At 34.0% G+C, this 14,072-nt stretch overlaps 1 protein-coding gene across 1 annotated transcript; it reads right to left on the minus strand.

Moving 5' to 3' along the window:
- Positions 1-7,189: 7,189 nt before the first annotated feature.
- Positions 7,190-8,403, minus strand: LOC107062453 (disease resistance protein RPP8-like). The gene is made up of 2 exons (XM_015313107.1): positions 8,146-8,403; positions 7,190-7,879 (listed from the first exon to the last, which is right to left on the minus strand). Exons 1-2 carry the CDS (start codon positions 8,401-8,403, stop codon positions 7,190-7,192), a joined length of 948 nt encoding a protein of 315 aa, XP_015168593.1.
- Positions 8,404-14,072: the final 5,669 nt, after the last annotated feature.

Here is a 14,072-nt window from a genome sequence, read left to right on the forward strand (position 1 = left end):
TCCTTTATCCACGCAAACAATCGCTTCAAAAATTTCGTTATTAGCCCCAAAACATACCATTTATGTTATTGGGCCCGTGCATAGCACGGGCAACAAAATCTAGTATATATATAACATCAACATTTTTATGTTTCTGCTTTATATATATATATATATATATATATAGATTATTTAAAAAAAAAAAAACTTTTTCTAGAATTGAGCGTGGGGTTACTTTTTTTCCTTGTTTCGTTTATTCTTTTATAATTTCAAGTGTGATAGATTCAAATTAATCCCTATTCTATTTTTTTTTTATCAATGTTATGCAATTAAATCAAATGTCTATACTAGAACTAGTAGTAGTGGACTATGTAACATATGGTCAATTGGCTCAACTGATCCAATATTTTCGGATTTCAACATAGAGTAAAATATATAAGTGAAAATTACTCAACTTAGCTTATTAAAAATATAAAATATTTTTTAACCTTGTAATTTTAAAGGTGTAATGAGGTAAAAATCAAAATCTAAAGGTTAAACTTGTGAGAAATAAATTCTAGTTTTGAAATCGTGGATCTGCATCTACTTGTATATACATTACAATTTTTTATAAACTCACAATAATATTCCGATAAAGAATGTCCAACCGATGAACGATATTTGAATAAACAATCACCTTTCACTCTACGTGGTTATATTATTTCAGTGCGACAGTCTAGTCATGATAAGTATCTCTGTTTATATATAAGGGTAGAATGTAGATACTTTTACAACTTAAGTTACACAAAGTGCAACAATATACTACACTTTATACTAACATGAGGTATGCATCAACAAATTTCGATTCGAACATCATCATTATAAAATTATACTTCACATAACAAGTATTTTAACATTTATGTTAATAAAAAAAATACTTAATAAGACCATCAACATTTTATCCATCTTGAACTCCACTTATTTAGCAAAAAATCATAGAGAAATCTTCTCATATTTTTTAAACTCTATATTCAGTCAAATTACATCAGATAAATTAGAACGAAAGGAGTCTTTTATAATAATGAAGCAGCACACAGTGTGCCGGCCTAAGAAGAAACAGCAAATCATACACACCAGGGAGAGAAATATATAGGTGTCCCAAAAATCATGTCATTATTATAGGGCAAAAAGGTAGTTCATATAAGTCTAAAATTATGAGATTGCAAAAATAACCATTTTGTTGAATTGGTTCTATAGAGTGGGGTGGGGGTATACTTTTTAAGTCATCTGGTCCCAGACTCTAATTTTATTTGCACATGCTATCTGCTGGCTTCTTGCCCCGCCCAAAACCAACCCCCACTTTTTTTTTTTGTATGATTTATCCCACTAGCATTTGTACTCTTCCTATTTTTTAGTCCTTTGATTTCTTTTCTCAAAATTATCCTAATATATTTTTCCCATTTTCAAATATATGTTTAACCACTTTTATGGAACTAAATGTAAAACATTAGACTACCATTTTATAAGCTCGCTTGGTCATAAATTTTGAAGTCAAAGCTTAAAACTTGAAATTTTAAGTTTTTAATGTTGTGAATTTTGAAGTTTGAAACATGCATATTTTACTTGGAAAAAATTTACTATATTTTTGTGAGGCAGTTCCAAAAGCCAATTTTTGGTAACATGAAAATGTTTGAAGATATTAAATTTCATAGCTAAATAAATATTTAAAGATAAATTTTTATTATTTTTAAAATATATGATCAAACGCTATTTAAGTATATGCTAATAATTAGCACAAGACAAAGACATCAAATAGAAATAGAGAGACCGATTTTCAACTTTTTCACTTCATGAGCTAATTTTTAGAATCGATATTAGGCATGTGATGGATGAGAGTAGCGTGCGCCTAATCGAGAAAAAAGTGGTCGTCATAGTCCTAGTCTGACGAGAAACGGAGGTATGGACCGACAGTGGAAGATATGAGTTCAAAATTTAATAAAAAATTCAACAAATAGTATATATATATATTGAACCAATAATTTTTGAAGATAGTGATCAATTTAATACTTAGAACATAATCAAGTTATAATTATGGGTCCGTCTCTATGGACAACTTATAAATGGTCTGTAACTCTGCCTCTCTTATATAAATTAACTTTTGAAGTGAAGTTCGATCAGCTCCAATTTTAAGTGAGGAATATAATTCAAAAACTTTTTGACCTAGTCTTTTATCCAATTTTAAGTGAGGAATATAATTCGAAAACTTTTTGACTTAGTCTTTTATCCAATTTTATTCCATAAGAGCATGAAGTCAACTTCAATTTTATGAAGTTGAAAAAAATTTGGAAGTATGTTCTAAGATTGATTTACAAAGCTATCAAATTTATATTGCATTGACTTATAACCAGCAAAGAGTGATGATGAAAAGTATGGGCAAATGAAGCAAAAAGACTTGGCTTTGCCAATCCTATGTGGTCCCTTGGAAAAGGTTAAGGTTAAGATTTATCAACTCACTTGTCATTATTTGCAATATTTTCAAAGTCACTTTGTAAAAGTCACACTCTACCAAGTCATAACAAGACATTATTTTTTCCCAACGGTGACCCAAAGAGCTTAGCTTAAGACAAAAACCAAAGTCCACATCAAGTGAGTCAAATCTCCCATATACCATAATTTGGAATGAAAAATAAATAAATATTAAGTCCCCTTTTCTACAAGTAAAAATAATTTTCATTTATGTTAACATTCATATCTAAAACTCAATTAAAATTGTCCTTATCACGAGGTTTGAGTTCTTAGAAGATCTATTAATTAATAAAAAAGTGACATAGAAAATGATTTTGAAATAATGATTGAATATACGTTGATTTTATTTTCTATTACGAGTTTGCTTTGTCTAAATACATGAACATGCACAATGTACTTGAAAGATGATTTCCCTTAGAATATTTATTTCAATAACACTATACTAGAAGTCTAGAATATGCAAATCCAAATGATTTCTCGACATTAAGGGGACAAGAATTGGATACGTATATAGCAAAATGAACTCATGTATATGATTTTTCTAATTAATATTATTTATTTGTAGAAAATAAAAAACAAATGGAACTTATTATAAAATTATAATCTATAATTGGATTAACAATTTGTGTCTAAATGTAGAAGAGTATAGAGTCATCTGAACAATAAATGTGGAAGTGGACCTAACAAGACGGTGGGACTATCATTCTCAGTATGAATTGTGAGCCAAAATTCACCATTTTACGCACAAAACAATCTACTTAATTATGTCCTTTGGGAAAAATAGGAAAAAATAAATGTGCATAGATAATATAGGACGGGGATCCAACATCAGATAAATAATGTTACAGTGTGGGCCTTACTCTGATATTATAACAAGAAAATGAACTTTGAGTCTGGCTTAATTGCAAAATCAAACTCGAGATGTAAGTTCCTTAAGATCATATAAAAATATAAGACGTGGGACTCAACATTTGGTCCCTTAATTAGAGTCTCTAAAACTTGTTCACAATACCAACAATATCTATTGGAGCAACAACAATGAAGACGATAATAATAAATGCAGAAGTTATCGTCAATAAGTAGGTAGAAATCATCAAAACACTAAAGTCATATTTTAATATAAAGACATTTTTCAATAGTTATCCATCTACTAAAGCGATCCCAATAACCTTTTCCTTCCACAGTTAAAAATAAAATTTCACTCATAGTAAAATCTTAAATTATTTAATCATCAAAATATTTCAAATTACAACTCATAAATCTTCTAATAGGTATCCTTTCTATCTACTTAATATTAATATAAACAAACTTCTTTTTTACCTATATTAACTATTTTGCTAGTAAAAGGGTAAAATGCCTTTATCATTTCTTCTTATTATTATTGAACTTTACCATATACTCTTTTTTTTTTTTAATTATATAAAAATTTGCTACTAGAACAGTCACAATTTGTCACTAGTTATATGTGTGTCTAATGTTAAAAAGACATTTGGTATCTGTCGAAGTTCAGTTTATGAGAGGTCTAAAAATCTTGTACTATCTCATACTCATTATGTAATGAAATATAGCTTGAGGAGTTGTTACATTATTTTGCAAAAATTAGAATCTATATATTTGATAACGGGACCAAAATCCGTTGTCTTATCATTTGGCTACTCACATGGCTATAAACTCTAGTGTCGGAATTTGAATTGTTGGGACCAGTAAAGTATAGTACAAGTCGAAGTAGATCTACTTTACTGTAACGATTCAAATTATTCTTTTATACTAAACAAAATAAAAATATTTCACAATCATTTCATAATATAATTTTTTTCAATTTTCATAATTCCTCGATTTTTCTATTTTTATTTTATTTTTAGTAAAATTTAGATTGTTTTTTTTTTGTAAAAACTGAGGTGGACCAGCATCGTACTGAATACTGACTGGGTTTAGTCGATTGCCACACGTGTGCTGTTCCAAAGCCATGTGCTTCAGTATCTTATGTCAACAAAAAGTTTCCATTTTAACTCCTTTTCTTTTATACTAATTTCAATATTAAATACCAAAATTCTTTGAATAGGTTAAATGCCCCCAAATTAATTATTGGATTCGTATTCTTTCGGCCCTCATATTTGGATATCTTGGATTCCTATATTCAATCCTAGACATACATAGGAGTCTGGGCTGGCACGAGCCTAAAGCATGTTATTCTTGTTCTTTCAATTTATGCGATATAAATAAAATTTAGAGAATCAAATTTTTATATGTTTTTCAAAATATCTGAAGTTGTTAATTATTGTGATTTTGAGTAATTTTACATTATTTTCAAACAATATATGTTACTCTCTATGTCTCAATTTATGTGGCAAAAATGAAATTTGAAGAGTAAACAAAATTTTGTATATGATCTTTAAATATATTAAATTGTTAATTATTGTATATAACATATTAAAAAAAGAAATTAAGATAATCAAAACGGAGAAAGTACTGAAGTGGTCCAACATTTTAAGGAAATAACCGTTGGCTATAAGCACACAACTTAAGCAGACATGTCATCCAAAAATTACGTACTAAATAATGGGGCAATTGATTTGGTTCTGGTTTAAAGTTCGACAAAAAGATTTTTTCCTTATAATATTGTTATATAAAGAGGTACTTCTACAATTTTACAAAGATATACCTCTATAACAATGTATGTTGTTGTTATAGAGAGATAAAGTATAATACGAAAAAAATAATAATTTCATACTTGAAACACTGTTATAAATGATAATCGTTAAAAGAGGTCCTATTGTAGATAACATTCTGACCTTTACGAGCTGAATGCAAGAATATTAGTTTCAGATATAAAGTGAACATCACATCAATTGGTCACATTCTATATGAACTAGAAATTGAGATATCCAAATATATGAACCAAATTATTTGAATGAAGTAACAAAACATGAAAAAGACTCTGTACTGTTAATGATTGATCTTAGCTTTAGACACTGTTTTTGCAATAATACAATTAATTATCTTTGACAGAGACAATTAAGGCAACAAAATAACAAAGTTTTATGAAGGAAAATGAAGAACATAACAAAGGAAAAGTTCAAGTGATGGCATGGTAATTTATAGAACTCATCACTTCTAACATCTTTAGTATGTAACAAAACTTGTCCCATCAATGTGAGCCATTGCCTTTACGAGCTTCATTGTTAAGGGTCCTATCCAAAACTACTTCCACGGCTCAAACCTGTGACCTACAAGTTTCTAGATTATAATCAAAGAAATAGGATTTGCACCTAAGTGATGCGAAAATAAGTGAAAGAACATGTCTCAGCCAGTTAAAAATCACTTCAAATTTCATTCAACATATTGCATTTCTGAAAAGAAATTTCTTGGAAAAGTTTGGCGGTCAAGAGAATTCTCATAAAACAATGAGTACAGAGTTATCAGTACTGTGACAATTTGGATCAATTGCATTCTTGCATGAGTCACTCCAGGTCATAATATTGCATAAAACCATACAGTTGGAATAGAGAAGAGACTGCAAACCAATCACATAAGATATATGTTGGTAGATACTGAAAGAACATTAGTAAATTCAGGAAATCAATTTGAGAAAGAGAAAAGACTTCGTTTTTTTTTTTGCAAATATAAAAAAAACTTCATGATCACACTCAAAGTCCCGGAGACTATCTATGTCACATTTGATGCACTTTTAGTTGCTCAGGACATATATGTCCCAGCGCCCTAAACAATAAAGTCTAATAGGTAAAGATACATCCATCCATGACATCAACAAAGAGAGATGATATCAAAATGATTTTCTCAACACGACATGTGAAAAAGCTATACATAAACAAGATTTGTTTTCTTAACCCTCCTCTGCACATGGTTAAAGAAAAAAAAACATCACACAGAAATGATAGAGTCAATCCTGAATCTTTTGAATGAAAAAGCTATGTTTATCTTACTCCATGGGATACAATTTCAGAAACATTTGATCATGAAGAACTACTTCACTAAGCAGTAAGCACCTATTCTAGAAAATGTGTAGTTATAGATGGATGCATATCGAAACCTCCAATACATTAGCAGGAAATTTACTTGCTTGTGAGAGGACAACAATACCTAATACCACTCTACAGCTTCACTAAGGTCACAAATAACAACAAACTTTGAATCATTTAAGGTTCAGTTAAATTTTAAGAATTAGGATAGTCAATATGGATTGGGTTAGTAGAGAATGACAAACTCGGTGTCACGATCCAATTAGGGGTCGGAGACTGACATATAGTGGGCTTACTCCAGTAATAGAACCAGATGAACAATAATAAAAAACTTATATGATATATCTCCCATCAAGAGAAATCCATAGCAAAATCTATTGTCTGCTCCTAACATGATATATTATCATCTTTGTCCAGTACATTTTTCACGTCATCCAGAATCAGACATTATTGTCTTCTATAAATTCATAAATTAATATTACAATTTCTAAAATTTGATTTTAAGAGATATATGATTCAGATTCGATCTGAAAACTGAACCAGTTGACTTGCACAAATGAACAAGCATAATATTAATTTGTACAAATTTAGGACAAAAGAAGCATCAAGTAAGTTAATAATAAATTACGTTGGATAAAATAAAAGAAAAATAATGAACAAATGTAAAATAAGTACGGAATTTACTCACCTCAAAAGCTTCAGACATGCAGCAAGTTCCTAACAAGTTAATGTGGGAACAGATAATAGTACACCAGTTTGCTTTGATTACCATCAAGCACCGCAATATGTTCCATTCTTTCTGGAATTTTCTGCAGCTTCGGACACCGAAATATACTCAAACTTTTTAGCACACTCATAGCAGTTGTGTGAAGATGCCAGCTTTCAAGATTTCCAAGATTAACAAGTCTAAGGGTCTCCAGCTGACTAAAACTGTTGCTGTTACAAGTAATTTTCTTTCCCTTGTAGGCCCGTGATAACTCGAGATGCCTTAAGTTTGGAAACTTCCCCAGAATTGGCATTGGATCTTCCTCGAGTCCTGTAGAGCGTGTAGACTGTAGGACTAACACAGTGATGGATTTTGGCAGATTGTTTAAATTTGCTAATTTTTCTATTCCCCCTGATAACCACAATCTCTGAAGGTTTTCACAAGAAGAAAGAGGTTCAAGGGGAGGAAAAGTTTCACCATAACTGCAAACTAGCAACAAGGTGATGAGGGTTTTTAGGCTCCCAATGGATTTTAGGGAGTAAGATTTCATAATATGTTCCATGCCCAATTCTTGAAGGTTGACTAAACGAGAAGCATCAGTATGTTTCCACTGATCACAACGAATATATTTAAGAGTTCGTAGCCTGTCAACTTGCAACGGTACCTCATATCGAGTAATTAAATGTCTCAAATTTGTGAGCTTGGCTATCTGAGGAGGTAATTGGCATGAGCAATGGTCATCAATCAGTGCTTCCAGCGTTTGTAGGTTTTATTGTTTGCCAATGGAAGATGGGAGTTTGAAAAGATTGGTGTTAGACAAGCCTAAGAACTTGAGGTGTACCAAATTGCCTATAGCATCAGGTAGATATTCTGCAAGTCCAGCACATATAAATGCAGGAACGTTGTACATAACTTTATAAACTTTTTATCATCCAAGTGCTTAAATTTTTTGTCAAGGAGCAATATTGACCTTACCTTCAATTTAGAAAGATCAAGTGAAAGATACCTTTGAGTTTGTGTGTGAATAGCATGTCGGTGACGAAATGGGGTGACCAAGTTTACTCTTGGATCATAAATGTCAAACAAGTTAACCTCCATGGCTTTTTGTACAGCAAGATCCCGTAGTAGGTCGTGTATCCTACATGTAAGAATTTTATCAAAGAATGTCTCCGCAACTTGAATCAAGCTTCGACTTATTAGCTCATGTAGGAAGTTTTCAGCAATAACCTCCATATGTTCTCAAATTCTTGGTATGAATCCCTCTGCCAGCCACAGGCGCATCAACTTTTCAGCGTCAATCACATGATCTTCTTGGAAACTGCCAATGTATAGAAAGCATTGCTTGAGCTCAAATGACAAATCATTGTAGCTCAATGATAGGATGTGAGAGATCTCAACAGAGTCGTTCTTCATATGCTGCCAAAGATGCGTCTTCACCTTTTGCCATTCATCCACCCCCTTTCTGTAGGAAAGTAGCCCACCTAGTACCACAATGGCAAGTGGTAGGCCTCTGCACTTCTCCACCATTTCCGTAGCTAGCCTTTTCATTGATGGGGAAAACAAGTCAGCACTAGACATCTTATTCTCTGGATGTAGTTTCTTGCATAAAAGGTCCCAACTTTCTTCTTTATTTAGAAAACGAAGTTTATGCGAGAAACCTTTGTCATCAACTCTTTCAGCCACGTCCTCCTTTCGTGTTGTAAGGATAACTCTACTGCCATTGTTGTTATCCGGTAAGGCTCTTTTTAGGCTCTCCCAAGCTTCTCGATGCCATACATCATCAACCACCACAAGGTATTTTCGCTCTTTCAGTAGATTACGGAGGTGAGTTTCTAGATCTGTCTCCGTCATCTCCTTCAGCAATTTTAGCATTTTTTCATGGTAACCTTGGATAGATTTTATGATACTCCGAAGGATACTATACTGTTGAGAGACGCATATCCAAGCACGAGTTTGAAAGATAGCTAGTAGACCTGGGGAGTTATATAGGTTTCTTGCGAGAGTGGTCTTTCCCAACCCACCCATACCATAAATTGAAAGGACATTTCGACGAGACTACTTTTTGAGAATTTCATCAAGTAGTCTTTGAAAGACCTCTTGAAAGCCAACAAAGAGTTGATCTTTCTCTGCATAGGACACTGCTCTCCTCAATGTTCTTATTAATGAGGAAGACGGATCATTTGGCCTATTACTTGGCCCTTCTCTAGCATTAATATTCATATAAGTAATACCATAGGTATCTCGTTTTCGAGAGATATCCATGACTCTTTCCTTGAGGGACTGGATTTCCTTCCCAATGTTGTGGAATTTGGCCTCTTTCTGATGGATGCAAGAACAAGCCTTGAGACGATCAACAAATCCAACAGCATAATCACCATCTTTTGCCGCATCCAAACTGTATGCTTCTAAGATGTACACAGCTTCATTAGCAACGGACGTGATTTCAAATATCCATTGCTGCACGAGGTTATCTTGTTCTTGCTTTTTTTGGGCATCTTTGAGGAAAGCTTGCATGAAAGACAGTTCATTTCTCAGCCAAAGAACGTTCTCTCTCAGACTTTGGCGCAGGGAAACTTCCTCTATGAGGAAATCCCCCAGTTTTTCATCTGCATAGGACACAGCTGCATCGACCATCTTGATGATCTTGAGGAGAATTTTCCACTATAACAAGGATAAAATGTAACAAACTCAATAACTAGACCAATGCAATTCAAACTAAAACAACCGATAGATATATTTCACTAACTCGTAATGAAATTACAAAGGAATCCAAGTAGTAAAAATGGAAATTGAAGAACTAGAAGAAAGGGATGAGAGTCAGAACTGGTCAAAGAAAGGGGATGAGGAATACAGATACTCCATAACAGTTTTGCCTAAAAACCCTTCTTTCTCATCCTTCATCTAATTAACTAGTTGTTTATTGGGCCCGGGTCCCAAACCAACCTTTGTGAAGGCCTTCTAATTTTGCTGCTTCTTTTCGGCTTAATAACTAGTTATGTGGCCTCCGTATAGGTATTGACATTGGGCCGAGGCTGGTTCATAACAATACTCCCATCCTCAATAAGAACCTTGTCCTCAAGGTTCGAGTCGAGAACAATGTTAGTAGCGTGCACCCGGAAGTTGTAGCGAAGAGAAACAAATTGTTCGAGTGCAAGCAGGCTCTTTCCAAACACAACTGTAGTGTAAGCTTTAGCACCCTTGCGGAGACGTGCATACTCAAAAGGAGAATACATGACCCAAGAAGTAACCAAGTCACTGACATGTGCCTTGTCTCCTCTGTAATTAGTGACACCAAATTCACTGAAGGGTTATGCGCAAGACCTTTCCATTGCATAGCTTCCTGAAGCTTAAAAACATAAGCACAATCTGGACCAATGTGTTCAATTAGTGCATTCCACTGCCTTTGCCATATATGTTGCACTAGACTGACATGATTGAGTGCTAAGAGAAACTCCAAGGAACTATAAAAATGTTCCGATGCATCAGTGCCTACATGTTTCCGCCCAATACCATAAATTTGTTCATTTCACAATGTAACTATGCAAAAATAAGTAGAAACAAAACTACTATTTGGAAACATATTCCCACTGGCACCACAGGATAGAGTAATATCATGTATACCAGGGTCAAAAGGACGATTTGTAAAGGTGAGAGAAACAATGAAACCTGGTGAGAAATAAGAATAAGGTTGAAGAGTCATGCTCCAGCCAAAATTGGTGTTTGGCGAAAGGATGTATAGAGCCTTTGTGAAATTATTGCACACAAAATAAGAAGTAGAACTCAACATCATCCATTTGTTCTGCCTTCGTGCAGCCCCTCAACTGGTTCCCCACTAGCCACTCCAATATCTTGATACCAAGAACCCTTGGATGTGGCTCACCAGCATTTTGAGTAGCAAATTGTGAGCAACCCATTCCCAAGCTGTGTTTGGGCCGAGAAGTATGTTGCCCAGTGTCAAACCAATCGCAAGGGGTTAAGCCATTTTTCACGCTCACACACAATGCTAGATCCCTAAAATCATGAGGCATCAAGGGCAAACAGAGCTGGGCGAATAGGCATGGGTAAAACTCGACAATCACATTATCTTCTATAGGAATGATAAGTGAAGTCTCTACCTCGTTTTTGTCTTTATTTTCAACAATAACAGCATAGTCATTGGCCACATCACACGGGAAAATAGGATGTTCAGGATCAGTAGGGAAATGTGTGTCAATAGTATATTTGGTCATCGTACGCATCTTATGTGGTTCCAGTATAGCACCTTTAGACCTATCAGAAAATTGATCAAACACCTGACCTGCATTACTTTCGAATTCTGATAGCTTAGCATAATGTTGTGGCAAAAGTGAGTTGGTTATGTTGCTCCCTCTCACAGACTCAAGTTCTTTTGGTTTAAATCGAATTCTCACCTTAGCAGCAAAATGTGGCCAATCAATTAACTGATTGTTCCTAAATAACCATCGGTACCAGTCTAATGCTTCACCATCAAGGTAGAATGATGCCATGGTAAGCTTTTGATCTTCCTCAATATTGTAGAAATCAAAATAATGCTCCACTTGGGCTATCCAAGCCTCCAGATTCTCACCTCGAAACTGCCATAATTTAGCATCCATAACTGTGTTTGGGGGTTGAAAAGAGGTTGTAACATTTTTCCCCAAAGCCTCCAGCAGCACGGAACGAAATTCAGCGAGATCTTTAGAGGGTTGGGGATACCATGCACACTGAGTCTGCAAATAATTTATAACATTAGATGAAATAAGTAATTTGATAAATAATATAAAGAATTAATCTATGTGTATGTAACAAACTCAATAACTAGACCAATGCAATTCAAACTAAAACAACCGATAGATATATTTCACTAACTCGTAATGAAATTACAAAGGAATCCAAGTAGTAAAAATGGAAATTGAAGAACTAGAAGAAAGGGATGAGAGTCAGAACTGGTCAAAGAAAGGGGATGAGGAATACAGATACTCCATAACAGTTTTGCCTAAACCCTTCTTTCTCATCCTTCATCTAATTAACTAGTTGTTTATTGGGCCCGGGTCCCAAACCAACCTTTGTGAAGGCCTTCTAATTTTGCTGCTTCTTTTCGGCTTAATAACTAGTTATGTGGCCTCCGTATAGGTATTGACATTGGGCCGAGGCTGGTTCATAACATAAAACTATTATGTTACTTGACAATATGATTACACAATCTGTAATGATACACAAACATCAGTATTATAAAAGTGTTTCTTGCACTACAGTGGTTGCTTGATGACGTCACCGTTGAAATATAAAATTAAACCTCGAAGATGAGTCAGAAAATTCCAGCTGGTTATGAAATCCAAGGCTATCACCTCCCAAGTTGTTCTCTTCTTAATCATTCTTGGCGCATAAGAATCTATAGACCAAGTTAACAACAACAATAACATACCCAGTGTAATCCCACAAGTGGGGTCGGGAGAAGGTAGAATGTACATAGACCTTACCTCTGCCTTTCTTGGGTAGAGAGTAATCTATAGACTAAGTCTATTTGCTTGAATTAGTTAATGCTGAAACTGACAAAAAGTCCGCAACTTTAGAAAGATCCTCTGAGGATCCTATGCATTTTGCATTGCTTAAGAGACAACTATGGGATATTATAATGGAAGGTTAATTAGTTTATGTCCATAACCAATCATTATTAATTAGAGCCAAACAGAAAAAGGCAAAATGGGTGATTTAAAACATGGAAGGAAAACAAGGAGCTGGTCACAGTATGCCAACAAAGATGATTTCTTTTATCTTACACTTTGTACTATTGCTGCCTACACGTTAAACATCCTAACATAACAACAAAACAAAATTCAACATTCATTGAAAATCCCCTGTTCATAGAAAAGTTGTATAAGGACAAGTTCTACCTTTGAAGAATCTCACACACACCCCTTGACATTTTTGAAGAGTACGAGCAACATAGCTTTCAGCTAGGAATGCATGTTTAACACAGAATTTCTTTGTGCAGTAGATTCTTCTTACGTTATAACTCTCAGGAATTTGCACATAACTTATTTCTGCATGTAATTACACAAAGCAGCTATGGGATCTCTTTCTTAACATGTGTGATGTGCGATTGGTGATGCCAAGGAATGTGAAAGATATTTTTGTTTGCTGGCAGAATCAGGAAGTTGGAAAAAGCTTGATGAAAATTTGAAAGATAATACTCTTTGCATCATCTGACCAGTGATGTGAAAATAAGTAAGAAAACATGCTTCGGACAGTTGAATCACTTATAATTTCATTCTAGATACTGTATTTTGGAAAAAAACGTAAATTCTCACATTCATGGAAATTGTGGAAGGACTCATCATACATGTAATTGAAGAGGAAATCTTTGAGGTTAAGAGAACGCTCACCAAGGAGATCCAGAAATGAGTCCAGAGCTATCAGTACGACAATCTGAATAATTTGTATTCATGTATGCATCACTCCAGAGTCAAGTTCGCTGCATGAAACCATACAATTGCTATAGAGATGAGTCGCATATGGTCCTCTATAATTTGAGTTATGTTGGTAGATATCTAATTGGTAATGATCCATCCATAACTGATGTCAACAAAGAGAGATGATACGAAAATGGCATTCTCAACGAGATCTATGAGAAAGCTATACATCAGTATGACTTTCTTTTCTTAATCCTCTGTACATTATTTAAAAACAGAACACCACTGACCACACTCAAGTGTTACTGTCTATATATCCTGGATCTTTTGAATGACAAAACTATGTTTCTCAAGTAATTGAAACCTTACTCCATGGGCTACCATTCAGTAACATTTGATCATGAAGAGCTTGTGCACTAAGCAGAACGCACCAATTCTAGAAAATGTATATATAGTTATAGAAAGGACACATATTCAAACCTCAGATACATG

This window comes from Solanum tuberosum, unplaced genomic scaffold, assembly GCF_000226075.1.
Source record: "Solanum tuberosum cultivar DM 1-3 516 R44 unplaced genomic scaffold, SolTub_3.0 scf00226, whole genome shotgun sequence".
NCBI lineage: Eukaryota > Viridiplantae > Streptophyta > Magnoliopsida > Solanales > Solanaceae > Solanum > Solanum tuberosum.

Excerpts from the sequence above, each read along its gene's own strand:
- LOC107062453 (XM_015313107.1), bottom strand. The coding sequence starts at position 8,403 with ATGGAGGTTATTGCTGAAAACTTCCTACATGAGCTAATAAGTCGAAGC. Across the intron at positions 7,880-8,145 it reads TTGATCTTTCTAAATTGAAG|ATAGCCAAGCTCACAAATTT; the intron begins GTAAGGTCAATA and ends TTACCTCCTCAG.